This window comes from Vulpes lagopus, chromosome 7 (genome assembly GCF_018345385.1).
Source record: "Vulpes lagopus strain Blue_001 chromosome 7, ASM1834538v1, whole genome shotgun sequence".
NCBI lineage: Eukaryota > Metazoa > Chordata > Mammalia > Carnivora > Canidae > Vulpes > Vulpes lagopus.
Window position 1 is genome coordinate 21,955,145 of NC_054830.1, and position 27,560 is coordinate 21,982,704.

The following is a 27,560-nucleotide window of genomic DNA, read 5'->3' on the forward strand; positions in this document are numbered from 1 at the left end:
CAGCCCTTGTCACTGCCTTCCAAGCATGTGTTCCAGCCACCTGCAGGGCCCCATCAGCTGCGTTCTCCCACTTGGGGCCTTTCTAGTGCAGCTCCCTCTGCCTGGAGCCCCTTCCCCCTTTTCTAGCTAACCTGCCCCTCTCCCTGGGACTCACCTGGCTACCACCTCCCAGGCTCCTCTAGGATGTGCTCTCCTGGCAGTGCATCCTGCATCCTCTCCATTGTCAGCTCCACCACACAGGTGGTGATGGGGTCTCTGCCACCCAACATTGAAGTAGGAGGCTGGAGAAGCCCAGCACAGAGCAGGTCTCCCTACTTAGAAAGCAAAACCCACCAAACAAGACCACAGCCTAAAAGCCAAGGACTGCCTAGCATTTACATAGAGTGAAAACAACAAAGCAAATTCCTAAATCATGACACACAAGTAAGGGCTGGAATGGAGTCTAGACTGGTTTCTTCTTTTGAAATATATCTGAAATAAGCTGCCCCTTTTCCATCTGTGAATGCCTATGGGCCTGGCCCAGGATGGGCTGTGGAGTGTGTACAGGACAGAGAAAGACCCATGTGTGAGAGAGTGTGTGTGTCTGTGTATGTGTGTGTCACAGTGGGAGGTGAGCTCAGCTCCACGTGGCCAGTCGTCCTACAGTGAAGACCACCTGCAATAATTTCAAAGTATTTTATCTGACTGTAATACACCCTGCCTTCATTCTTTGCTCTTTCCTTAGATCCAGTGCCATCTCCGTTGTGAAGATTCTGAGGGTCTTAAGGGTCCTGCGGCCACTCAGGGCAATAAACAGAGCGAAAGGACTTAAGGTTTGGGCGTCTGCCCTCTGGGCCAAGCTACTTTGGTTGGGGCCAGAGGTGGGCTGAGGCTTGATAGGTTTTTACAAGGTTATACGTTTGGAAATTGCATTTCTAACCAGTGACACTGCCTCTGGCAAGTGCTGAAAGCATATTTTATCTTTGTTAATTTATTTTTCTTAATGTGATTACTGTATATTTTTAAAATTATTAATATTTTCTCGGGTTTATTTTGGTTTTTAAATCTATTTTCATGCAGGCTGTGTAAAAGGTCAGAGGTTTTGCATTTTCCGGAGTCCATCTATGGGGCGGCAGGGGTCCCTGTGGACTTGTGTGCCAGGCAGTGCTGTGCCCTATAGTGTTTCTTTGGACTAAACCATTTTGGAGGAAACCAGGGAAGGGGCTGGTCTATAGGGGTGCTTCTCCCTGGTGACCACGATGCGCCAGGGGTCTCCCCACAGATAACTACCTGAAAAACCAGTGCAAGGGAACGCGAAGTTGGAAAATCATATAAAAATGCTCATAAACGTAGAAAACCTTGGCTAGTATTAGCTCATCCCGAGACTCAAACAACAGAGGCAGATAACGCTCCTCTCTCCCCAGCATGTGGTCCAATGTGTCTTCGTGGCCATCCGGACCATTGGCAACATCATGATTGTCACCACCCTTCTCCAGTTCATGTTTGCCTGCATCGGAGTACAGTTGTTCAAGGTACGGGAATGTGCCTTCTGGCATGAAGCCCAGCTGATCACTTTGCAGGGAGCCTGCATTTGACTGCCCGTCTGTTTTATATGTAGGGAAAGTTCTATCGCTGTACAGATGAAGCCAAAAGTAACCCCGAAGAGTGCAGGTGAGTGTCCTGAATGTGAGAGTGGGGAATGAATGAGGAAGAATAGAAAATTTCAAGGATCTGACTGTGCTCACATTTCACAAGTTTTCATCATGGACTGCAAGAGGCTTGTGTGCTCAGCTCGTGGCTGGAGAGATGGGGGGGGGGGTTTCATTTGAGATGACATTCACATATCATGAAATTAATCATTTTAAACTGCAATTTGGTGACATTTAGTACAATCAAACTGTGATACAAGCATGGCCTCGATCTAGTTCCAAACCTTCATCACCCCCAAAAGAATGGAGAGATGGCTTTTGGTGTTTGCCATAGATTCTCTAAATGGGGAGAAGGAATGCCCTAAAACCTAAAATAACAATTATGAAATGCCCCAGAGAGCCCCTCCTTCCAGCCGCTTGGAGAATTTTTTCCCAAACCAGAACTCAAAGCTCAACTCTCTGGAATTCCAGAGCTGGCTAGCCCCTTCTGACAGGTTCTCCAGACTACCTTTCTCCCCATACTCCCAACACCCACATTTGGGCATATTTTTCTTCACAAGAATGGACAGAAGAGAGACAAGGTGGGAAACACCTGTGTCTCTTATCCCAAGATGTCCAGAAGAATGTGAGGCAAGGCATGGAACCACTGTCCAGAGTTGTAAGACCATGTAGTCCGTGTTTCCCTATTCCTTGGGTATGGCGCCACTGAGGTCTGGCTGCTGGCACTGCTCACAATTGGGGTTTCTTTTCAACAGAAGTTGCAAGTCAGAGTGTGCCAGCTGCACGGTGACTGGTTGTGTACCACCAGGGCCACCCTCCATGTAGGCTGTGGGGCAGGGGTGCCTCCTGCCATGGAGCAGCATGGGAACAGACAGAAGACCCCTTCTCTTCTCTCCCTAAGCCCCTTCTGTCCCCCCTCTGTGACATAAAGGCATTGGCCCCTTTCCTGAAATGAAATTCAATGACAAATATTGTGTACCAGAAATTATAGAATTATCTTAACAAGGAAAACTGGGAGTATTGTTAGAACAAAGAGAAGGAATTTGATGACAACCAAAACATAGATAAGAGGATACCCAGGTGGGGTGGGGGGCATGTACCTGGGTGGCTCAGTAGTTGAGCATCTGCCTTTGGCTCAGGTCATGATCCCAGGGTCCTGGATCGAGTCCCATGTTGGGTTTCCTGCATGGAGCCTGCTTCTCCCTCTGCCTGTGTCTCTGCCTCTCTCTTTCTCTCTGTCTCTCTGCCTCTCTCTCTCTCTGTCTCTCATGAATAAATAAATAAAATCTAAAAAATAAAGAGAGGATACCTGGGCTTGTTTGTTCCTCAGAGCTTATGGAATTCTCCAGACCAGAGCTTCTGATCCTTCCGTATATGCTTTGAGCCCATTTATACATTAGAGCATTTATTATTCTGTAGGTTTCATTTGTTATCAGGCATATGCTGAATGTCTGCTTAGTGGCTCTGGAGGACACTTAACCTTAGTAGGTACTCGATGATTATTGGAATCTTAGAGTAGATTAAATGCAGGGCAACAGGATGACAAACACGCTGGCGGGCAGACTGAGCATGATGGTGTCCGTACATGGACTTGGGTCTGCTGGGACTGATTTCATGTCAAGCCAGGATAACCCACACTTATTTTCCTCTCTAGGGGGCTTTTCATCCTCTACAAGGATGGGGATGTTGATAGCCCTGTGGTCCGGGAGAGAATCTGGCAAAACAGCGATTTTAACTTTGACAACGTCCTTTCTGCTATGATGGCGCTGTTCACGGTCTCCACGTTCGAGGGCTGGCCTGCGTAAGTATGGAGAACACCTATTCCTAGTGCTCCTGTGTGCCGGACACAGATGGCTGCCGACACGTCACGTCTTTCACTGGCCCACTCGCTCACTCACACATGAAGCGTGCTGTTGGTACAGCTCCGTGCGATGTGCTGGGTTAGCAGTGGGAGAAACGCTTGGCTCAACATGTTCCTCCCTTTGGGGACCAAACCTAGTCAGAGTATCACATAGTCCAATCAGACAGGAGGGCCTACTGTGTCAGAGATGCACAGAGTAGGGTTCTGAAGAATGGCTGGGATTTTGATGAGTAAAGCTAAAACACACACACACACACACACACACATACAAAGAAGAAAGAAGGGAAAATACAAAAGGAAAGTCTCTTGCACCTTTGGTGCTCTGTGCTCTGATGCCCACCCCAGATCCTGCCCCTGCCACCCGAGCATACATCCCTCAAGAGGCCCCAGTGTCAAGTTGCCATGCCCAGAGGAACTGCAGAAGGTGGATGAGTTGGTTCTCTCGGGTTGGCGGAACTCTCTGGATGCATGGGAGGGTTGGAGTTATTTAAAGGAGATCCTGTGGAGTAATAGGACAGTTGGGTGGGGTTTGTTCATTAGGGAATTGGGCTGGGGAGCAAAGAGGCAGGAGTAAAGCCTCTTCACTTTGGGGAGGCACTGGCTATGGCTGCAGTCTTGGGTTTTCAACAGTGTGCTTTAGTAAACCAGGGTGGCAGCTGAGGGGAAATGAGTAGACTTGGGACTTAGTGCTCAGAGGAGCTGGGCTCATCTCCTGGCTCTGCCCCCAAGGAATGGGATTTTGGTCACTTAGATCCCTCTCTAAGCTCCCAAATGATGGGGATGACTGTAATGTCTGCCTTTCCAGATGGATGTGTAAGTGTCCATCTGGACAGCGCGCCATGGGATGGGTTCCTTGGCAGCTGAATCTGCATCAGTGGGGGGGATAAATTTACCCTGGGGGTGTTACAGTAACTCTCCCCCTCCTGTTGAGAGTTCTGCTTAGCCTATATTTAATCTCTGCGTATATTTCACTTTGGGGAACCTCTCTTAGTTCTTTGGAAATCCTGTGTTGCTTGCTTATTATCTTCATTGGCATGTGTACAGGTTTCAGTTCCACCAGTGTCTTACATGTGATATCCTTCCTCTCTGCTGTCAGTAGAAGGGGGCATTGTTGAATATCCATGAAATCTCTTGTTTCTTAGCCCTCAAAATGTCAATCACCAAATGTATCTCAGGTGTTCCCTCCTCTGGGTTTTGGGCCAACTGGGCCTTAATGCTGAGGAGACATCCGAGTGTGTGTGTTTGTTTCTCTCTCCAGGGGCTGTGGGTAGGCTCTCCGGGAGGGGTCAGACAGGAAGGGCCCTCAGAGGCTGTCAGAAGAGGTGCACAGTTGGGCTACTTGGGCTGAGCAGGTGGTATAGGGCTCACCTGGATCTTCTGTTCACCAGGTTACTGTATAAAGCCATCGACTCAAATGGAGAGAATGTCGGCCCCGTCTACAATTACCGCGTGGAGATCTCCATCTTCTTCATCATCTACATCATCATCGTGGCTTTCTTCATGATGAACATCTTTGTGGGCTTCGTCATCGTCACATTTCAGGAGCAGGGAGAGAAAGAGTATAAGAACTGTGAGCTGGACAAAAATCAGGTTAAAGTCACACACTGTTTGGGCTTCTGTCCCTTGAGCAAGAGAGGAGTAGTGGCTTGTCTTTTGCCAGTTTCCTCCAAGCACAGAGAAGGGCATGCACCCGCTGGCTGTCCCTCGGGCTCAGGCCTTGTTTACAGCACCCTCTCAGCCAGTTTGAGTTATTGCTGGGAAGAGTGAGCTTACAGACACAGAGGAGACCTTGTAATTCTGAAATCCACCCCACTCTGTGGATGAGAAGTCAAAGAATACTTAGGCCACCTTCTGTGGCTGTGACCCACTAGTGATGGCTCAGAATCTTGGTGGGGGATGTGGCCAGGGGCTGGGAAGTACCCACTGCTCCTCCCACAGTCCTTAGTGGGGGGATCGTGTCTGATCTCCTCAACCTCAGTGCTATTGACATTTTAGGCTAGGTAATTCTTTGTTGAGCTTTGTGTACTTTGGATGTTGGGTGGAATCCCTGGCCCTTTACCCACTCAATTCTATTAGCAATGCACTGCCCTGAGTCTTGACAACCAAAAGAGTCCTCCAGACAGTGCCAAATGTCTCCTGCTTGGGAACCATTGATTTAGGAGGAAGTGTCCTATCCCACTGCAGGGAGAGTCACTCACTTTAAAGCTAAGTCTAAGATTATACTGGTGTCACTCTCTCATTAGCTACTTTCTTGTTCGAACCAATCTAATAGCAGCGGGGGGGCCCTCTGCTCTGATTGCATGATGATGTGAGGGAGTCAGGAGAGTTCCTCCTCTCTGGGCTTGCTCCCTTCTTTCTAGATTGAGGGCTCCCAGGAGTCCCTGCTAGAGGTCCCTTCCAGATGTGAGAGGGAGAATATGCTCTGGAAGTTCCCCCTGGGCCCTGGTTCGATAGCACCCCTGTTTGATGATGATGTAAGGAGTAGGGATCATCTGTCAACCTGGGCTTCCTGAGGGAAGTGGCTGTAATGAGGTAGTTTGTCTTGGGCTGCAGCTGTGCCCCCTGGGGAAGTGAGGACAAAACCAGCTGGGTTTGTAGAAAGATGTTGCTTTGAGCTGTCAGAGCATCCCTTCAGATCCTGTCAGTGACGGTCAGCGGGACGCCTGGCACAGCTCTTCTTCATCCCGTTATCCCTACCTCCCAGTCCACGGAAGAATAGCAGGGCAAAGCCAGGCTGGCCAGGTAGCAGAACCAGAGCTACCATTGTGTCACCTCTTGAGGTCCAGAACAGATTTGAATTAGGGGTCCCTGGAGTCAGTGTGTGAGGTCACAGCAGGGCCAGATCCTAGACAGAGGGAACCTGTCTGAAGTCAGAAGCCAAGGTCAAAGCAAGAGAATGGGAGTAGGTCTGGATCTAGGAGCAAGTGGCACCTTAAGCTGAGCCAGAGGGGTTGGAGGCTCCCTCTGGACCAGTCTCAGCCCCAGAATGAGTGGGAAGGACAGTGCTCTGGCCATCATTACTACCATGTCCTGGGGATTCTGAGATGAACATGACAAGCTCCTGAGTTTCAGAAGGTCCCAGGTAAACACACAGCTACTTCACTAGCAGACTCACGTGGTTAGTATGGTCTGACTGAGCTGTCTCGTGTGGCTCCAGTCTCAGGGAGTGAGCCCAGCCCTTGGGTTCTGGAGGATTTCTGTGCCTCTTGTTACCTGGCTTCCTTTCCTCGAGGTGGCATGGGCAGAAGGGCAGGCATAACGCATGGGCATAGAGGAAGGGCAGGGACAAGGCCTGCATCAGGCCTCACTCCTCTGCTGCCCACAGGACCTCAGGCAAGCCACTGCCCAGGCTAGACCTCTGCTTTAATGAGGAAAATGGAAGCAAACTGGGTGCTACATTCACCCACACCCCAGGTTGCTTTGAGGAGCTGATGAGGTGGCGGAGCTGGTATGGCCAGTGATGTGACGTGGTGTGGTGCTACACGTGACCCCCATGTCACGGTGGGGGTCGCTGTCGTGGCTTCCGCTGGTTCACAGCTCTTTACAGTGGATGTGCATTCAGAGCAGATGAGACCTGTGTCCTCCTCCCATGGATATGCTCAGGACTCCTCCTTGCTCTTTTCTGCCGTTGCAGCGTCAGTGTGTTGAATACGCCTTGAAAGCACGTCCCTTGCGGAGATACATCCCCAAAAACCCCTACCAGTACAAGTTCTGGTACGTGGTGAACTCCTCGCCTTTCGAATACATGATGTTTGTCCTCATCATGCTCAACACACTCTGCTTGGCCATGCAGGTAAAAATGGAGACAGCCGTGGGGATCACGTCTGGGCCTTCTGCACAGCCCCCTGCCCCAAATTCTGAGGGTGGAATGCCACCCCCTCACAAGAGAATGGGTTTGATTTTCTGATGAGTCTGGGCTGTAGTTTGGCCAGAGTCCCAATCTGGCTAACAGTTCTCACGGTAGGCGTTTAAGATGGTTCTTTTATTTAAGAGACTGTATGGTGTGACCCTAAGTAACATTCTCATGGAGCCTCAACCTGGGATCTGACTCGACAAACACTTACTGTAGGCCTCCTGAGGCCAGGGAGCATTTAAGAACTAAAGTCTTGTCTGTCTGGAGTAGGGTAGACAGGTATTGCAATCCTGCCTTTACTCCTGACCCGCTGGCCAGTCTTGACAGGGTAACTTAAATCCCCTGAGCCTTGCTTTCTTCTTTGGCAAAATGGGAACTCAATCATACCTATGTCAGAGATAAGATTTTCATGTCAGGCACTCGGCCTGTCACAGAGCAAACACCCAATGTTGAAAAACAAAACATAAGTCACACTCCTGCCTTCACGGAGCGCTTAGAATGGTGGTGGGGAATCTTCCAGTTTATGGAGTAGAGTTTGTCCTGCATTATAGCTACTTCTTGGTACCCTGGGGGGCAAGACATGTAACTCCCTTCAGTTGGCCAAGTTGGTGTTAACAGTGAACATTTCCAGCAGTTACACTGTCAAGTAGATATTACTGTAGGACAGAAGTAAAGGCCAAGGTTTAGATCCATTCTCTGCACTGACTTTAAGAAGTTAAGCAAATCAACCCAACTCCCAGTGCTATCTGGAAAATGGGTCTAAAAGCCACCAGGGATACGTTCTCTGGCATGTTTTTTTTTTTTTTTTTTTAATTTAAGAAGTCTTGATGAATGAGAAGGGCCACATGTTGATGTAGAGAAAAAGTGTGAGGTCAAGATAATACTACCTTTTCTTGAATGTGGACCTGGATGGCATCAAATTTATCCCCAACCAAATCCTGCCTTTAGTCATAGACATTTTGGGTGGGTTCTGCCTTGGACCTGGGTCAAGGCCCTGAATATAAACCCTGCGGGGAGGAAGGGTGGGTTCCCTTCATCCTGAGCAGAGGAAATAGATGTCTTTCCCCTTCATCTTCCAATCATCCTCATTCTGTCAAGATCCCCCTGTGCTTTGTGGTGAGTTAACCGTGTGCCGTTGGAACCACTGGAGGTTGCCTCCATGTCCAAGCAGAGGGTGGATGCCTGCAGGGAGCAGGGGACTGGGGAGCCTCCTTTAGTGAGGCTGGCTGGACCAGGCCTCTGAGAACTGTGCCTCTGTCTTCGTCCGCAGCACTACGAGCAGTCCAAGATGTTCAATGACGCCATGGACATTCTGAACATGGTCTTCACTGGGGTGTTCACTGTCGAGATGGTTTTGAAAGTCATCGCATTTAAACCTAAGGTGAGTCTCTGAACCCACTTCTCAAAGGCCGTTGCTGAATCACCCCCAGAGAAGCACACGCTTCCTGTTCGTCTTGTGTTACTGAGTTATGCTGAATTGTTCTGGCCAATAACTGGGTTATCACCTGAGAACGTTAATATCTGATTAGGGCATCTGTGTATATAAGGGAAAACAAAACTACAAAATCTCATAAAAATAATTCTGAGAAAAAGAAGGGGGGACGGAGTTGGGAACTTGTAGAATGGAGACTTTTGAACCGGGTTTTCTGTCTCTAGAATAGCACATCGTGCTGTCTCAGAGAAACCTGCCTCATTGCTCGAGCATTAGACAAACTGTTCTAACAACCCATCAGACAGAATTCAGCCTTGATTTTACTCTTAGGTTTCCAGGAGAAAGACTTTGGGTTCATTTGTTCTTGGTCTACAGCTTCTTTTTCACCTTTTTATGGAAAGTTCTACCAGTTGGAGATCTCTTACCATTTATTTGACTTAGAAAAATGTCACTGACTTTAAGACAAAACAAGACCTGAGATTTTTAAACGCTGTTGGACTAGTCAGCGTATCGGGTTGCCTTTGGGGAGGGAGTGGCCTCGGTCCCAGGTCCCACAGTTGTCAATGTCTGTGGTCCAAGAGGCTGACAGAGCAACGTCAAAGAGCATACCTTGGATCCAAATCCGTGCTCCCCACTTGCTAACGAGAGTGATCTCCTTAAAGGCTCTGTGCTTCACTTTCCTCACCCGTAAAATGAGGACACTACCAAGCCTGTTTCCCAAGGTGGTTGTGAGGGGTAAAGAATCACTATCTGTGCCATGCTTAGAAAAGTGCCTGGCATGTAGTAACATGCTGCGGACACATCAGTACTGTTATGTGACCACCACCACCATCATCGTCAAGTCACGGTGCCCCCTCGTTCTAAAACTGTAGACAGAGGAGCAAATCCTGACTGAGCTGTGGGATATTTGACCCTCAGCTTTTTGCTAGCAAAGCCCCCCAACCATCAGTATGAGGCAGTGACAGGATCTGGGGACCCCATTGTTGGTTCATCTGTGCGTAAGGCATCTGACAACACTGGTTTTACTGAGACTTGGATTATGATATGATGGTTTCGCATACTCCATATTTACATGGAATTCTAATCCAAAACTGTTCCTTTCTTTAATTTGAATTAATCTTTATGCAATCTTTATCAGATCTTTGTGGACCAAAAAGAAAGGACACTTGTAAGTGATCACTTGGGGTGATTGCAGTGGGGTCACATTTGGCACCTTACGCATGGCCAGATGTTATTTACTGTGACTTGTCCATATCTACCTACATAAACATCTCCTCCTTTTCCAAGTTCATCTTAATTTCCTTTGAAATTTTTGGTTTGCTTCCCTATCACCTTTACTTCTTTGAACAATATTTGTCTGGATTGATGAAAAAGGTTGCCAAGTAAGAACATCAAAAAAGAGACAACATGGAACGTATCCACGGACCATTTCTAGATCTCCTTGCCATGTCTTCCCTTGCCTGGTGATTAAGTTCTGAAGTGCTTCAGAGCTTGCTCTGGGCTGAAGGGAAGACACACCTGCCCACGGCATGTGTGCATGAGAGAGAGCGTGTGTGTATCTGTGTGTGAACGCGCACCCACTAGCAGGCCAGAGCACCAAAGGGCTCGTACACCCCTCTGCCCAGTAAACCACTGATATCAAACCTGGGAGGAGGGTTTGGTGGCATGTGATCACACTGGTGATATCAGGAGGGAAATGAGTAGCTACTTTTTAATCAGTACTGATTAATCAGAGTGATTAAAATGAGTGATTTCTGCTAGAAATTGTGCTGCTTTGTCGTTTTGCCCAGCAAGATATTTCCATAGCATAAAACAGCAATAGGATCATCTCTGTACTTGAGGAGCCCTGTCTCTGCATTCACTGAAGCCAAGAAGATAGACTTTATGTTGAGGAGTAAGAGAGAATCAGTTCACCAAGAAACAAAGCCCTTAAAATGCTCCCTGACTTTCCTTGTTTTTCTTTTCTGGGTTCACAAAGCAAGCCCAAGTGAGTAGGCATTCCCTGAGAAGTCGACAAGGCCCCTCCTGGCTCATCAGAGGGGCAGTCAGGCTGTAGAGGCTGTGAGGGAAGAATCTTCCAGGAGATGGCTGTAGGGGAGCCCCTAGCCCATGGATCTCATCAAGGAAAGCCTTTGTCTCTGTAAGGAATTTGTTACAGGGCCCCATGGGGCAGTGTTATCCACAACGAGGGGCACACCTTCTAGGAAAACTTGCCAGCATGTCAGGAGAGATATGGTTGCAGCTGTTCTGGGATGCAGGTACAGAAAGTGAAGTTGACAAGACCCTTCCTGATGGACAAGAAGGGACTGTGAGGAGAATGGGTTAAAAGAAGTCAGGCGGGTGGGGAGGGGAGTGTGGTTTGGAAACCTGACCATGGGGACTTCTGTATTCAAGAGTCTGCTGGGGAGGTAGGGCCTCCCAAGAGCACACATTTAGGAAGAAGTAGTTTAAGGACTTGGCAGGTCAGGTCATCCTGCCTCCATAAGCAGGGAGGGCTGAGGTGGAGAGGCAGAGGCAAGAAGCCCAGAGTCGGGGAGGCAGGCTCACTGCCTGGGAAGACCTCTTCTGAGCATTGGTTCTAGGCAAGAGTGCAAGGTGGCAAGAAGCCAAAGAGCAGAATTAGGAGAAAGCAAGAAGGCTGTTGTTATATCTGCTCCCTAAGGGAAAAGCCACCATCTGGCATTGACCTTGCACACTCTAGATCGTGCTTTTGACTTGAAAGTGACTGTGCCATCCTAAGCTTTTAAAAGGGAGGTCATGGGGGATCCCTGGGTGGCGCAGCGGTTTGGCGCCTGCCTTTGGCCCAGGGCGCGATCCTGGAGACCCGGGATCGAGTCCCACATCGGGCTCCCGGTGCATGGAGCCTGCTTCTCCCTCCGCCTGTGTCTCTGCCTCTCTCTCTCTCTCTGTGACTATCATAAATAAATAAATTTAAAAAAAATAAAATAAAATAAAAGGGAGGTCATGATTTAAGTAGGATAAGCCAACTTCCCTGGCTTTTCCCTCCAGTACTCCCAGGGAAAGCATTGGACTTCTCCCGTGAATTCTTTTGCTCCAAGGAGGGGAGAGTGAGGAAGAAGGACCTTCCAGCTTCTGCAGGAAGAAAGAGCACGTCCTGTTTGTTGAAGCTCCCTCTTTGTACTTCCAGATGTCACCTGCCTTGGTCCAGCATGTATCTGAGGCCAGGTTAGCTGCCTTGGCCACAGGCTTTTCCCTCAAAGAGCCATACTTTGTTCCCAGGTCTGCATTTTGATCTTGGTTCTACCTCAGAAATGTCTAATTTATGATCCTGGCCACTTGGGCTTGCGAAAAGTAAAGGGTAGTTGGGTTTGGGGAGAGAAGAGAGTATTTTGGTGCTGTGCTCATACTTCCATGCAGGGCTGCTACACAGTGGAAACTGGCATCCAGTGCCACCAGCCTCCTAGGGTGGCATTCCGTGCCCCAGGGCTCCTGGCAGGAGTAAGAGCTCTTAACAAAGCCTCAGCAATCTTTTTAGAGGACATCCTCCACCTCCTAGAAAGAAGAGTTGATAGTCTTTTCAGCTCTTCAGTGACCACATCTATTTTAGGTGATTTATTTTAATGCCAAATAATACTTGAGACCAAACATTCTTCTCCTTGGTGAGAACTTTGCACCAGTCCTTCTGGGCTCCGCCAGACTTAGATGTCACGGTTTCTCCGGTGCTCTCCTGGTCCCCTTCTCACCTGGTAATTACATGCAGACCACCTCCATCTCATCCAGACCTCTCTAGCCCCTCCTTTGGCTGGACCGTTAAATCTTCCCCATCCCCTCTCTGCTTATCTTCCACAATGAAACTCGGGTACCAGCCACCTATTGCCTGAGGGGGCAAAAACATTAGAATTTTCTTAGTCTCATATTCAAAGTTCTCTACCAAACCCTGGCCGATTTGCACTTCTTTCTTGTTTCCAGTTGCTTCCCCTATCGTTCCTTCTATGCTCCCTAACCCCAGCTGTTAACAAGCTAGACCTTTCCATGGCACGTGTTTCTGTATCTGGAAGTCCTCCTTTTGCCTTGTTACTGCCTAAGGCCTGTCTGAAATGTGGGTTCCTCTATGACATCCTCCCCACCAGCTCAGCCAAAGTCTGTTCTTCCCTTCACCTGTGTGTCTACTAGATGCTTACTGGGCGATGTCATTATCAGTACGTCTCTGGGTCTCTCTAGTAGCTGCTGAGCAGCTGCTTGAGGTCACAGGCTGGGTCTCCTGCATTTCACACAATGCTTGCTCCTTGCTGGCCACTATTTAAGGATGGGTGGATTGAAGAAAGGCATGAATGGGGGAGCCTATAAGTGCAGCCTCTTGGCATCAGATGGTATGCAGGGTATTTCCTGTCACAGAGTATTTGATTGGAGTAGAGTGGCCAAATGTGAATGTTTTCCTGTAAGCCCCCACTTGACCTCTGGAAAGGCTTGTGCTAGTTAGAAAGCTGTCATATGGTATCTACCAAAATCTGGTACTGTGGGTCATATCTTAGGTCCAGGACTGCCCACACAGTCCCTGGCAGAAATTGCTGAGTGACCTGGCTGCCGTGGTAAACCACAAAAGCAGGTGATTTGTGTGGGCTCCTTCATATCTGCAGATGAGAGAGACTCCAGGCAGCAAAATGAACCCAAATTTGGGCTGCTTCTCGTTTCTGTTCCACAAACATTACCCCTGCTACGTATGCCACGGCTATGCACTCTATCCTGGCTAGAGGTTCCAGCTCTGCTTCCAAGAGCCCACAGGAGATGGGCACTGACAATCAGAATTCTTGGAAATCTTGAAAGTCCCAGGACCTAATGCCCACATTAGTCTGCTTTATGATTTACGATTTGAATCAGACCTGTTTCTGAATAATAGGTATTATGGCATGTGGCTGACTTGCTTGGTCTTTTCAAGCTAATAGGACTAGATAAAAAAATAGAGTTGACTCTGGCTGAGTGCTGGGGACTGCTGGTTCCACTCGAGGGGCCCTGGCTTTGGCATTCAGCGGCAGGAGAACCTGTCACTTTTGGCCAAAAGAAGAGGGCACAGGGATGGGCGTCCTGCCAGCAGCCCTGTCTCATCTTCTGGTTACCCAGACAGCATGGTGACTTTGGTGGGAGAGGATGGGGGACTGAGTCACGTTCACTTGACAGTGATTTGATTACATAGGAGGCCCCTAAGTAAGGAATCAGATGTGGGGAGAAAGAGATCCTGGCATTTTCTGCCTCTGCTAGCCCCCTAGCACAGCCACCTTGTCCGAGCTTATGATTCCAGCCACCTGCATCAGCGCAAGCCTCCTGCTGCCTGGATAAGGGGTATGTACGTTCAGTCCAGAAGTTCTTTAGGACTTGAGCACAATTGTGTGCATATGAGGGATCTTCTTAAGAGAGTTGACAAGACTGTCAATATGTTCTAGGACCCCAAATGTTAAGCCCCTGTTGCCCTGGTGTAAGGTGATCTTATGTATCACAGTGGACCAGAATGGGCCAACTGGAGGATAGTGTGTAGGCCAGTGGAAATGATTCAGAGGTAAGTACTGATAATTGTAGAAAAGCAGGGGAGGAGCTGTTCAGAATCAAGTCCAAAGAATGTGGGCAGATGGTGGCCTTGGCCTCAGGTGAACAGCCAACTGTAGCAGGAGGAGCAGTGTGTGGGGTGCCGCTGTGAATGGGGGTGGGTTGTGTGCCCAGACAGGAGATGGAGAGAACTTGAGGTCTTCAGTTGCTCTGTACCCTGGAGGCCCGATTGTTACTGGGACCCAGCAGTAAGGCATCAGCTCCTCTCTGGGGAGATGGGAATGATCACCATAGTCTCCTTAGCTTTGGAGATGCTGTTAAGTCCAGAAAACGAAGGCCAGGCTCTGGCCCTCAGAGTAGTCTGCTGGTCAGATGCCTGTTACCTATTCACACAGTGTAAATAAGGAAACCCGGCACTCTGATAACCCTGGCACCCCCAGGGCAGTGCTCAGCACCCCGACCCAGCTGACTTTTGTGTTAGGAGGTCTTCCTCTGTGAAGGAAGCATTATGTTCCTTTGGATCTGGGGTCCAAGTGCAAGCTCTTTGTCTCCTGGCTGGCCAGTGTGACACCAGCATGCACAGTGGCACTAGTCTAGCCCTCAAAGCAGCTGGCCTTGCCCCAGTCTGCCAGCTAAGAGTCAGAGAGCATTGGGAAGAAAAGCTAGAAGGTACAAAATGTGATGTTCGTTAAGATTTGCCCCATTAGACTTGTGTACACAGGTTGGCAGGGTTGGTGCAGGCACACTCCCTTTGTTTACTTGTTGGAGGCCTGAGGTGAGGGGTCTGGGAGGATGGCAGTCAGCGAGCTAGATTGTGACAGGAGGGAAGGAGGGAGGTGAGAAGTGGGTGAGAGGTCATGGCAGCTGGGTGGGAAAATCTTACATTATTTAAGATGAAGTCTTTAAAAGTCCAAACCATCAATTAGTGCCAGAGCTCCTCCATAATTGTACTTGGAGTGATCAACAGTAACTAGAACAAACATCTCTACTCCAGTCATTAGGATGGCCAACACATAGACATTTTCTCTTGTGTCATCAAAGGCTGGGGCTCTGCAGTGGCTTTCTTGGGGCCTGCATGTGATCACAAGTTCATGGGATCTGACACTTCAAAGTACCTTCCCCTCTGGTTTTCTTCATCCTCACTAAGTGTACCCAGTTGTAACCATGCTTGGCCCCTTTTTATGTAATTCAGACCTGAATGGTTTTTTCATTTCCAAAACACGTTCTGACTTTTTGAAAAGGCACAGTTGACTTTCAGACAGAGTTGTCAACCTTGCAACCAGAAGCCTTTGTGTGCAACACCCACCCCCACCCCTCTGACCAAGGGCTTCCAGGATGTGTCAGGAGACAGCAGGCACTAACTCAGCCATCTACTGTGCTGAGCCCATAAGAGGGTACGTAAAATGTATGCCACGTACATATACACGGATTTATAAGTCACAATCATAGGGACATTGTGCCTTTATGCTTGTTGCAAGACATGAAGATCTGAATGATGGTAGGATGCTAGGTCAGTGGGTGAAAGAGACATTGCAGTGTGGGGGGCAATGGGTTCAAGGCTCTGGGGTAGATAGCGAGGCTCGTTGAGGAGGGGACAGAAGAGTGAGTATGGTACTCATCCCCAGACAGATTTCAGTGGGATAGACCTGAGGATAAAGTCCCCAAATTCAGTGATGAGGACATATGAGAGGGGCAGAGCATACAGCAGGAGGATCTGAAAAGGTCCCTCCAAAGAGCTGGCATTTGGTCTGACCTTAAAGGAAGAAGTGGATTTGGGCAGACAAAGTTAGGGATGGGGAGGCTGGGATTGCAGTGGCAGCAGGAAGGGTGTATGTGCACGTGGTAAGAACCTGCTGGTGGTTCTGAGGGATGATGAGGAACCCTCTAGCCTGGAGGGTAGTGTGGGAAGGGAGGAGGAGGAGGAGGGCTGGGGTACAAGGAGGATTCTCTCCAGGCCAATGGGAGCTTTAGCACATTGGCAGCCTTGACTGCTTTTCCTTTGTAAGACCTGTGTTTTCCTACACAGCCCACCCTTCCCCATAGACTGGAGTGAGTGTCCCCACCCCCCACCCCCACACACGGGGCAACTCTGTGCCCTGGACTGCGTGCATCACTGTGCCTCTGTCCCTGTGAACCCAAGGACTCTGTGAGGACACAGCACACCTTTTGTAATTCTTGCACTGGTGAGGGGGAGCAGGAGTGTTACTGGTTAGTTTTCAGAGCACAGAAGGAGGGTGGTGGGAAATGCCTGGTCACAGTGCTCTTTAACTGGGAGAAGAGAACTATGGAAAGGAGTAGGGGAGGGCCTGCTGACCCTTCTGTGTAAGGGTTGCAGACTTAGAAGAGTCGCACACCCTCCTGTGAGGGTTTGAAGTTGTCACCCAGGTGCAAGGGCGGGCTTTTCAGATGCCCCCCCCCCCCCGCCCTGCAGAAACTCTGCTTGGTGTGGTGCCGCCCAGGGCCTTGGGTCTGCGCTGTGTGTGAGTGTGTGCATGCGTGTGCGTGCGCCTGTGTGCGTGCCCTCTCTCACACATGCAGGTGCTCCCCAGCCTGCGTCCCTTTCCGCCGGTGGACAGCACCGTTGCCTCCCTCTTTGGCTCTCCCACCCCACCCGGTTGCCATGGGTGCTGCGGGGCCTCCCATATGTCCCCGTATGATCCGTGCGGCGTTTCGTTCCTACGTGCTCATAAACGTCTGCCCCCTGCCTGCTCTGTCCAGGGGTATTTTAGTGACGCCTGGAACACGTTTGACTCCCTCATCGTAATCGGCAGCATTATAGACGTGGCCCTCAGCGAAGCCGACGTGAGTATGCGCCCGCCGTGGCCGCCCGCCTCGTGTCCTCTCTGTCTGTGCGCTCCGCTCCCTGCCCCGCACTGGCATCACCTGGACAAGTCACAGGCCCCAACTTCACTTGACCTGAAACCAGGAATCTCCCACCGAGAGCTGTGGACCAGAGGCTTGTGAGGGGAGAGCTTGATCCCAGGCCTTTTGAGACACAGAGCACCTTCCGGAGGGCTGACTCAGGCAGCATGTCCCGAGACACTGGCAGGCAGGGCACGACAGGCGTCTCTCATGGTCTTTATTTGCCGTGTCAGCAGCAACACCCAAAGCGAAGTACCTGTTAACATGTTTGTTGTAGGGTAATTTTTTTTTTCAAGGAGCCGGGTAGCATAATGCTAGAATGTTCCCTTTTTATAACACTGTCCTTTTCTTCTTTTTTCCTGTTGTGCTTCCTCTCCTCTGTGGCTTCTGAATGCTTGCCCTAACAGCACTATTTCACTGATGCATGGAACACTTTTGATGCCTTAATTGTTGTTGGTAGCGTCGTTGATATTGCTATAACTGAAGTGAATGTAAGTAGCCAACTTTGTGTCCTGTGACGTGATTGTTTTTGTTAAGTCTGACACTCAGGAGCCTAGAAACCTTACCCATGGGTCTCTCTCTACACTTAAGAAATTCGGGTATACATTTGGTGTGAAAGACGAAGAGCGTTTTGTAGCCTCCCCTCCCCCTGCCTCACCCCCTTCCCCTAAAAGAGAGCAAAGAAGTGAATGTAGAATGGCCGTTTTGGAACTAAACATGATTTGAAAAAGAAGTTCTTGGGAACACGTGAAGGGCCGGGAGTTAATTTATGTGAGTATGTGAACATAATCACTCACTGGCTATGTGACATTGGCCGGGCACCTGACTGCTCTGTGCCTCAGTTTTCCCAGCTGCAAAATGGGGTTCATAGCACGTGCCCTGGCACTCACGATGGTTCTGTGAAGGCACAGGGGGGAAACTTCACAGCCACGCCATGAACACGTGGCCGCTGCTGCTGTCCTCACCTGTATCTTGTGCACCTGCCCAGTCTGACCGGTGACACTGGGGAATACCCACCCTGTCTTGGCACCCAAAACAATGGTGACCTCATGGACCAGGAGAATGAGGGCTTAGGACATATGAGGAGAGTGTGTCCATTCTCCTCTGTTGCACTCGATTGAACCCTTTAATAAGGAAACAAGTGCAGTAGCAGCGTGGTAGGTGGAGTGACCCCCCACCCCCACCCTTCCAGAAGCATCATGAGAACCTTCCTTCAAAATTAAGAGGCTCCAGAAAAGGGAGCACTGCCTCCTGCCCACAGTTCTTGGACCTAACCCATGCCTAAACCAGGAAGGGCGAGAGGGAGGCAGAAATGGCCCTGCTTACCTGGTCTGTTCCCAGTTTGTCAGCAAGTCTTAGTGGATGTCCCGTGTGTGCCCCGGTTGTGTAGAGCCCGCTGCGGGGATGAATGGAGCATGGGGTGGGACTGCTGTGTGGTGTTGGCTTTCTGCTCCATGTGGCCAGCCCCCCTCCTCCCCCACCTCCGGCTGGGGAAGGGGCCTCCTTGCTCTGCCTGGCTGACATCTGCAGGATTATGTGGCCCATCCTGGTGTCCAGACAGCCTGTATCAAATAAGGATGCTGTGATCCCTCTTTATGCCACTGCTTTGGGTCCAGTCTAAGCCTGGAGCACAGAACAGTGGGACAGCCACTGGCCCGGCACTCCTAAGACCTGAGAGTTCTGGTCCTGGTTCAGAAGTGACTTATTGGATCCAGGGCCTCACTTCCCCACCACGGATCACCTGGGGTGAATGATATCTGCCCTCCCTGCCTTATAAGTATGTCAGGATGATAAAATGATACAGATATTTGTGAAAATACTTGCTACAAAAACTTAAAAGTATTAGGGAGACATAAGGCTATTATCCAACTATAGATTTTCCATGGACTAATAAGTGGAATGGATTGTAAGATAGTGTCCACCCAAATCCATGCCATGACAAGGTACTAAAGTGCTATTTTCCTAGACCCAGGAAGATACCTCCCCCAACCTTTATGAGCCCAGATTTATGTAAATTCTACTTTATGGGAAATATTCCATAACTCAGCTATAAAATTGTCATTCATAATGTGTAAATTATGCTTGGCTATAAAATAATCTGATGCTAATGGCAAAACAGTAGGACCCTACAGGGCTGCCATGGGCGCTCTCCTGAGTTTATGACCAGACATCTGCCTGCTTAGCCATCGCCCAGTGTAAAGCACTTACAACCTTTGTCAAAGTCTGCTTACCTGAAAGTTCTGGAACAGACCCTGATGGAAGTCAGGGATGGTCTACATTGGAAATGAAAATAGAAGAAAGTGAAGTTTCAGCAGGTTTCCCTGGAGTGCTTCGTGCTGAGAGTGATATGCAGGCAGTGGGCGTAGATGCTTGGTTTCTGGGTACCAGGATGTGGCCAGGGTTTGTTCACTGAGCCGACAAGCCAGCTCTCCAATGCCTCATCCCCACCTCTGGCTGGCAGGGTGTGGCACTGGTGCCCTCAGTTGACAGCACGCGCCCAGCTTCCCGGCTGCCCCTCCATATGCTGGGGGCAGAAGCACACTGTGCCCGTCCCCTCCGGCCCAGCCTTGCTCATCAGTGCCTCAGACATACCCTGCTTCATGTTTCATCCGTCAGGAAAGCTGCAGAGGTACAAAAACCCACACTGAACTTTCTAGTTACCATTTGACTTTGAGGCTTCTGCACAAAACAGGCTTTCATCAGGCCCATTTCTGACATCCAGTCAGATTTTCAAGATCATACTAGTGACCATTCTCGTACCATTTTCTAGTCAGTGACTTTTCCCCTGGTTAGATAAAGCCTGAGACAAAGGCTCCCTTGGCTGGTGGCAAAGCCAGCTGTCTGCCCGGGGGCGGGTACAACCCCTTGAGGGGTTTCAGCAGTTCTGGGCTGGGCCGCAGTGCGGGGTGAATGTTCAAAGCCACCTTCTCATTTATTCAGTCTCTCAACACATGTGTCCTGGGCACATATAGTTCACAGGCCGTGGCGCAAAGATGAAAGAGACTGGATGTCCTTCACCTCTGATGGTATAACTGTTAATGGTGGGGCTGTTAGCTCCTCCAGCCCTCTCTCTCACACATGCCAAGTTCCCTAGAGGAGCAACGCACATCTTCTCCCTTGCTGGCCTTATTCCCCAAGCTCCTGGGTCAGCTCAGCTTGAACACCCTTTGTCCATGTTGGCTGTTTTTAGCTGTGATAAGTCATCATTTTTTGCAATATTTAACTTGCTGTGCTCTCTCCCCCAACCTCTGTTGATCTTTCTTTTCTGTTGCCTAATTGATTTTCATGTTGGTTTTATTTTTAGAAAATTGTAGCGGCAAGTATATATAAACATATATACGGTGATGTCGTTGTTAAAGCAAAAGCACTTTAAAGACTGTATACTTGTTTGTGGCTTCCCCACCTTTGGTTTTCACTGAGTTTCACAGGGTGTGCTATTTATGGGTCATGGTCATCTAAATTGTTTCCCATCCACTGGATCCCAGTCTCCACCTGGAGTCTGGGCCAGGGCCATCTTGGCCATCTTGGTCAGTCACACTTGGCTGTGTGGCTTGCCAACAGTTTTCAAGAATGATTGATCTGGCCTGCAAGTGAGAAATCTAGCTTGCGTTTGTACTGTTTGTAAAAAAACATTTTGGATGGCCCTTTCTGTTCTCCTGCTTGATGCCCTGCCCAACCCTCTCCTGCTGCCCCCACCCTACAAATCCTCCCACCCACCCCCTCTGATCATGGTTTGGTGACTCTCACAGATTTGTGTTTATCACATCTGGTCATAACATCGTCAAGCTGCTAAAATGTCAGATGATGATTGGCAGGCTCGCCTTTGCTCACCCTCGGATGCCTATTGGTGTCTCAAATGGTAAAATGACCCAGCACCCCACTCTCTCTAACCTGGGCAGTGGCTGTTGCCAGCACTGAGTCCTTTTCCACTATCATTATTGCTGGGAAGGCAAAATACTTATGCAGAAGCCATGACTGCCTTGTTCTTAACTGAAGAGCATGTGAAAAGTTAGTAAGGAGCTCACTCTCGGGGACCCAAGAATTTTCCCTGACCTGTCAGGTACCCAGTGTGGACCAAGTAACCAACAACTGTGCTCAGCTTCTAGTTGTTCAGCCCTCCATTCCAGATGCCAGCCCTTTCCCAGGAACCAGGTCACTGATTTTCTGGACACAGGCTCAGCATTCCCGTATACAGAAGCCTTACCTCCCAGAAGTGTTACGTGCCAGGTCAGCAGTAGCCAAAAGGAGGCTCCCCTCAGCCCCTGCACCAAAAAAAAAAAAAGGTTCGTCAGGACACCTTGAGTTAACTGGTTCTGAGATGCTGGTTTGCTTCCTATCTGAAGTGGAAAATGACATTATTTCAGCCTTTCCAAGAAGAGATGGGAATTAATACAGCAGGTGCAGACTGGTCTCTTTGATTGCACTTGGGAAGCTCAGCGCTTGTCTGGCTCCTGTAGTTACTGAGGACTGGCCCCAGGCTTGCATCTCGAGGCCTGCCTGGGAGCCCTGTGTGAAGGGGCTGGAGGGGACATCAGGAGAGACCCAGGGATCTAGGGAGCCTTCTGGACCCTGGCATATAGTTTGGCTTCCTGGGGCTGAGGGACATCTCCTCATGGGGTGCCCAGCTGAAGACAGTGGGCCTCTAGCCCAAGCACTGGAATCCCCTCTACTGAGGACTGACCATAGAGCCCTGTTGGCTGTCTTTGGAAAAGTACCCAGGAAGTGAACCCTCTCCCAGTCTCCACCTTGGAGGGCATCCTATAGTTGATCCCAGGATCATGTAGGGCATCAGCTCACCCACATTCCAACCGTACCCTCCAAAGCCTTCTGTGTTTCCAGGCCTCCTCCATGTGCTGTGGGCAAGATGGGGATGTGGTTAGCCTATTTGTATTGTCTAGGTACTGAGCCCTCATCAACTCCAAAAGAACCCACTGCTCAGCTGTAACAGCCTAAGTGGGCTTTTCTAGGGGCCCTCCCTCTGTGTGGCAAATCCAGACCTAAAAGGAATTTGCTGGTGTGACTGATCACCTGAAGATGTGCCCAGGGTTTCCCTGGCTTAGGACTTGCAGTTCCCCATTTGAGCAGCACCTTAGAATCACCTAGGAACTTTTTAAAACTCCTAAAGCTCTGGCACCACCCAGCCCTATTAGATAAGAATCCTTAGGGTAGGACCTGGGCATCAGATTCTGCAAAAGATCCCCAGGAAGTTGGAATGGGCAGCCCAGGGTGAGAGCTAGCCTGCCCTTTGCATCTGGCAGGCAATTTTAGTTTGAGCAAAGCCATCTTCAGGGTCCTTCTGATCTGTAAGATATTTTGGCAACTTGCACCATCCCCCAGTGCTCCCAGCAGCATCCTCCCCTGTAGAAGTGCTCCCTGCCCAGCATGGCACTGAGGGAAGAAGGTGTCACAGGCTGCACTGGGGGTGCACGTAGCTTGGTTTGCTGTTTGTTCTTTCCTTCCTTTCTGCATGTTGTGCCAACATGTCCTTCCACAAATGCCGCCTTGTTTTCCTCTTCGTTTTTTTTTTTTTAAAGAATATTCAGGGTTTCAAGTTCATAGTTCAAAATTTGTCATACTTCAAGGGTATCAGTTGGAAAAGAGTTGTGTACTTGAAATGTCAGTTTGGCTGCTGACTTTCCCACATCCTGAGGGAGGGGCTGCTGAGAAGTCCATCAGACTTGAAATGGGATGGGGAGGACAAACAGAAGGGGCTGGGGCCAGATTGTAGCCAGAGAATATCTTCCCTGACCAACAACCCTCTTATGCTTGCAGGTCTAACACACAAGTTATGGACATTTCAAAAGTACAACCATACAGTGCTCTGTCCTACACACACACCCCAGTCCCCTTGAGCATAGGCAAGTGGAGGCATGCATGCACACACCCCCACATGCTCACACACCCTTACACTCCAGCTGCGTGGGGGATACCCAAAAGCCTCATGTACACAGCCTTAGGGAGATTGGAAAACAAAACTTTGGAAAAGTAATTCCTCCGTTTGTTAGAGTCATGAGTTAAAATCATCATCCATCCCTTTAAGGAGATGCTCTTTGTCTTGAGGCAAGAGAAAAGAAGAGGAAGATAAAGACAGTGACAGGGCTTGGACCATGCTATTAGAAGGTTCGCCTTCTCAGCATCCTGGGTGAATCAGGGACCCCTTTGTAACCCTATCAGAACCTGTTAGTCCTGGGTTTGTCATCACATTGCTGAATTTCACTTGTGATAGGATGTGCCCCATTTCTTATTTTCCATGAATTTTATGTTAGGTCTCAGGAGGCAGCTGTTAATGAGAGTTCAGAATGGAGCCCTTTACTTCCCCTATATCCCCAGGGAGGAGAACCCCTCAGATTAGTGTGCGCATCTATGTGTGGGCATACCTCCCTTAACTGTACAGAAACGCCATGTAGTAGGCTCCCTAGAAACCCTGGGAAACACTCAGCAGTCCTAGGCCCCCAACCAGAGAAGGCTCATTCCTTTGTTGGTTACTTCAGCTGCTTCAGTGGAGGGGACCCTCCTAAAGGGAACAGAGAGGCTGTCATTCCTTGTCTCTTGTTCAGCCCTTAATATTTAATTTAAAGATGCCTCCTGTTTGTTAGAGCTTGCTTACAACTTCTTTGCATTCTTTTAAACGCTGAACATCTAATAAGTGCCAGATTCCATGCTAGGCACTGAGTGAAGCAAGGACCCTGCCTTAAGGGGAGGCTGGTGCCCACAGGGTGATGAACACTGGTTCAGCTCCCTAGGGCCCAAGCTGTAGGTGCCCAGCCAGACCTCGGATGAGGTGGAAGTGCAGAAACTCAGGGCAAGCCAGTCCTAAGCTGCTGCTTCCCAGGAGCCCCATAGGGCTGAGCACTGTCTTCTCTGACAGCCATCTGAGTTGTAGGCTGGCATTGAAGGCTAGTGGGGAAACTGGTCCCTCTCCCACTCACGCTGACTTGGTTTACCCACCTCCATGCCCAGGCCTGTGGCTCAGGAGTATGTGGGGTGCGGGCAGGTGCCACTCTGTTTGGCCTGTTTGGTAGACGACTCCTGTTCCCCAGGGTTAGGAGTGGCCTGCTGCAGAGCAATTAGTTACCCGGACCCACAGTCCTGCCACATCAAAGAGAACTAGCCTGCCCGTGAGAAGCAGAGGCCCACCCTGCATGTCTTTGGGGACAACTGAGGTCTTGCAACATTCTCGTTTACTGGATGCCTGCCAGCTGCAGAGCATCATGCTCTGGGATGTGAATTAGGAAGTAGTGCATCTGACCCCATGTCAAAGGCTTCCCACCCTCTAGTCCAGGTCTAGGCAGAGCCCCTGGCATTGTCTCAGGGAAGGAGCAACAGTGTTGTCCTAAGACACCAACCACAAGTTTGTAAAAAAAAAAAAAAAAAAAAAAAAGTGGGGAGGGGCCCATCCTTCTGAACCACTGCTTCCCTTCCATTCATTAACACATTTTCAATCTTTGATTTCTTAAAGCCAACTGAAAGTGAAAATGTCCCTGTCCCAACCGCCACACCCGGGGTAAGATCAGTGACGAGTCCCCCGGGGCTGGGTCTTTCCTTGACCATGCTGAGTCTCCCACTAGTGTTTCTGTATTCTCCATGATTGTCCTTCCAAAACGGTGTCTGCAGTGGTTTGCATTCATCATCAGTGTCCAGTCTTCCTGACCAGCCCGGCGTTTTCCTCTTAACACACTCGACCACTTGGACATGCATGTGCTGTGTGGACGCAGTTCCCCAAGCCCTGTGTTGTTAGCATGGAACTCTTCCTTTCATATCATGCTTTTCAAGGTGAAAAGGCCCTAGAAACACATCTTCAATTCTTACCTCTGTCACCTTTGTTTGCATCTGTTGCTGTTTTTCTGAAAGTGTTGCATGTTCTACTTTGCATTGGGTTTGACCTCTCCATGATAACCCTTCAGAACTCTGAAGAGAGCAATAGAATCTCCATCACCTTTTTCCGTCTTTTCCGAGTGATGCGGTTGGTGAAACTTCTCAGCAGGGGGGAAGGCATCCGGACGTTGCTGTGGACTTTTATAAAGTCCTTTCAGGTAAGAGCCAGGCCGGGGGCTTCTCTGTTGCTCTTGAAGATCACATGTGAGCCAGTGAGTGTCCTCTGTTGTGGAGGATCCGGACTCCCTTCTGCATGGCCACTGTGACCCATTAAGTCAATAGAGGATGTGGAACACCAGAGACACCTGACCCAGCCGTACTTGGTGAATCAAACAGGATTATTTGCTTAAAGGAGACAAGGCAGTAAGGACCCACAGCTGTATCAGCTTCTAAGACTGATAGAGATAGTGAGCCTCCAAGCCCCTCTGGGGAGGATGCAGTCCTCCCCGGAATGGCCAGTGATGGATGGTGACATCCAAGAGAGGGCAGGTCCCAGCAGATCCCCCGTAAACCAAACAGCCTCTTGCCAGGACAGCTCCTCCTCCTAAGACTGCCACGGCCCTAACTGTTGGCCAGTCTGCGTACAAACCAGAGACCCTTCCTACCTGAGCCAGCACTCCGTCACCAATCTCTGCGTTACCCAGTGCCGGGAAGGATCACAGTATTGAGGACATTTGGGCATAAGCCAGGCCTCACTTGTCATCTGTGACTCTGCAGGCTGCTGCAGAGATTCCTGTTCCCGAATCAGGACTGACCTGACTTCTCCTGTACCTTCTAGCAGTCCACCCCAGAGAGTCTAGTCTTCTAGACTGAATTAACCAGGGATCGGGTACAGATTCTCATTTAAAACATTCACCTACATAGGAGATTTGTAGCTATATATAAACATTAGAAAGTGAATCATGAATCTTTATTTCTCTATTTTTAACTTGAAATAAACACATTGGCAAATTAATCTAATAAGAGACATATAAAGAAAAAGTTCAAGCCAAGCCCACCACCTCTGAGGTAACTGGTGTTAACATCCCGAGGAACGTTCTTCTGCAGCGGGTAGGATTTTAACACATAAAGGAAAGGGATGGCACTGGGGAAGGGCATAGATCCAAAAACTCAAAGAAAGGATATCACAGCTCCTGGCAGGGGACCTGAGGTAGGGGGAAGAACTGGGAATGCAGCCCTGGGGGAGGGCAAGTGGGACCTCATGTGAGCCTTGGTCTCAGTAAAGGATCAAATCCCAGACACTTGTTATAAAGTACCAAAGTTTGTGAATGAACTGCTACAAAAATAGAATAGACTTGTGCACTAATGTCATTTTTTAAAATATTTTATTTATTTGACAGAGAGCACAAGCAGGGGGAGAGGCAGAAATAGAGGGAGAGGAGAAGAGACTCCCCACTGAGCAGGGAGCCTGACATGGGGCTTGACCCCAGGATTCTGGGATCATGACCTGAGCCAAAAGCCAATGCTTAACCTACTGAGCCATCCAGGCACCTCTTCATACTTACTTTTAAAGAAATTAAACCTTTTCTTTTTAAAAGTTTGGTCAGTGTAAAGAAATTCATTGCATAGAGTGGTAGTTCACAAAAACTGAGAAACAGTGCCAACAGAATTCTTAAAGATTCAGTAATCTAGGAAGAAAATGCATTATAGGTATGTTTATGGTGAGGAAAGCCTGGGACTCCCTCTGTTGGGCTCTGATCCCGCGGTCAGCTGTCAGGATGGTGCTGTTGCTCCAGGCTGGGCAAGCAGTCACAGATCCAGAGTTGGAACACAGCAGAAAGGTTTGTAGCCACTGACTCTCTGATGACCTTTTGTGGATAAAAGAGAAAGTAGACGCTTTAATCATATGTGCTTGGCATGAAGTTCAACAATCCGGCCACTACCTAGAGGTATGCCATGCGTGTGGACATCTTTGGTCATACAACATGTGTCCTAGGAAAGTAGTTGAGGAACAAGGATGAGAGGACCCAGGGGTCTGACCCCACACATACACCTGTATTTAATGTTCTTAAGGAGAGCCCAGGTTTGGTGACCAGCTGGGGCTAGCTCCTTTTCTTTTCCCTGACCCAACCCTCAACTCTCATTTTTTCAGAAAGTGTGCATTTTAAGAAAGGTGTCTTGCTTTCTACAGCGGCAGCCAGAAAGTGATTCTTTCCCTTGGCCCCAGTAATTTCACTCCTAAGACTTCACCTTAAGCAGACATGGGTGGTTTTTCACAAAGATGTTCCTTTGCAATGTGATCTACAATAGCCCCTCACCCCTACCCCAAACATCCCCACAAAAGAAAGTGGAAGCAATCTAAATATCCAGTGTTCTGGAATGGTTTGATCAATTATGATAATTTCACAAAGTAGTCCAGTGACGCATGTAAACATTATTGTGAGGGTAATATGTCTGCCTTGACACTATTTAGGGTCAGGGGCCACTGTTAATGATGGTGGGAAGCATATCCTGCCCATAGCTTTGTAACACAAGGTGCATGTGTGGATCTTATACTCAGGACTGAAGTTACTGTCATGGGCTTGGGTTTAAAAAGTCCTCCTTCACTAT

The 27,560-nt window shown here is 49.2% G+C and overlaps 1 protein-coding gene across 9 annotated transcripts in view; it reads left to right on the forward strand.

Moving 5' to 3' along the window:
- The window catches only part of CACNA1D (calcium voltage-gated channel subunit alpha1 D), a 301,585-nt gene that overhangs the window by 236,957 nt on the left and 37,068 nt on the right, over positions 1-27,560 (forward strand). For 6 of the 9 annotated variants that reach the window (XM_041761871.1, XM_041761864.1, XM_041761866.1 and 3 more), the window contains 10 exons: positions 725-812; positions 1,404-1,511; positions 1,598-1,650; positions 3,283-3,429; positions 4,878-5,079; positions 7,124-7,282; positions 8,613-8,723; positions 16,992-17,075; positions 24,595-24,639; positions 25,040-25,168. In XM_041761871.1, coding sequence (XP_041617805.1) covers positions 725-812; positions 1,404-1,511; positions 1,598-1,650; positions 3,283-3,429; positions 4,878-5,079; positions 7,124-7,282; positions 8,613-8,723; positions 16,992-17,075; positions 24,595-24,639; positions 25,040-25,168 — 1,126 coding nt within the window. The remainder of the gene's footprint in view (positions 1-724; positions 813-1,403; positions 1,512-1,597; positions 1,651-3,282; positions 3,430-4,877; positions 5,080-7,123; positions 7,283-8,612; positions 8,724-16,991; positions 17,076-24,594; positions 24,640-25,039; positions 25,169-27,560) is intronic. The other 3 variants (XM_041761869.1, XM_041761865.1, XM_041761868.1) reach the window with 1 other exon arrangement.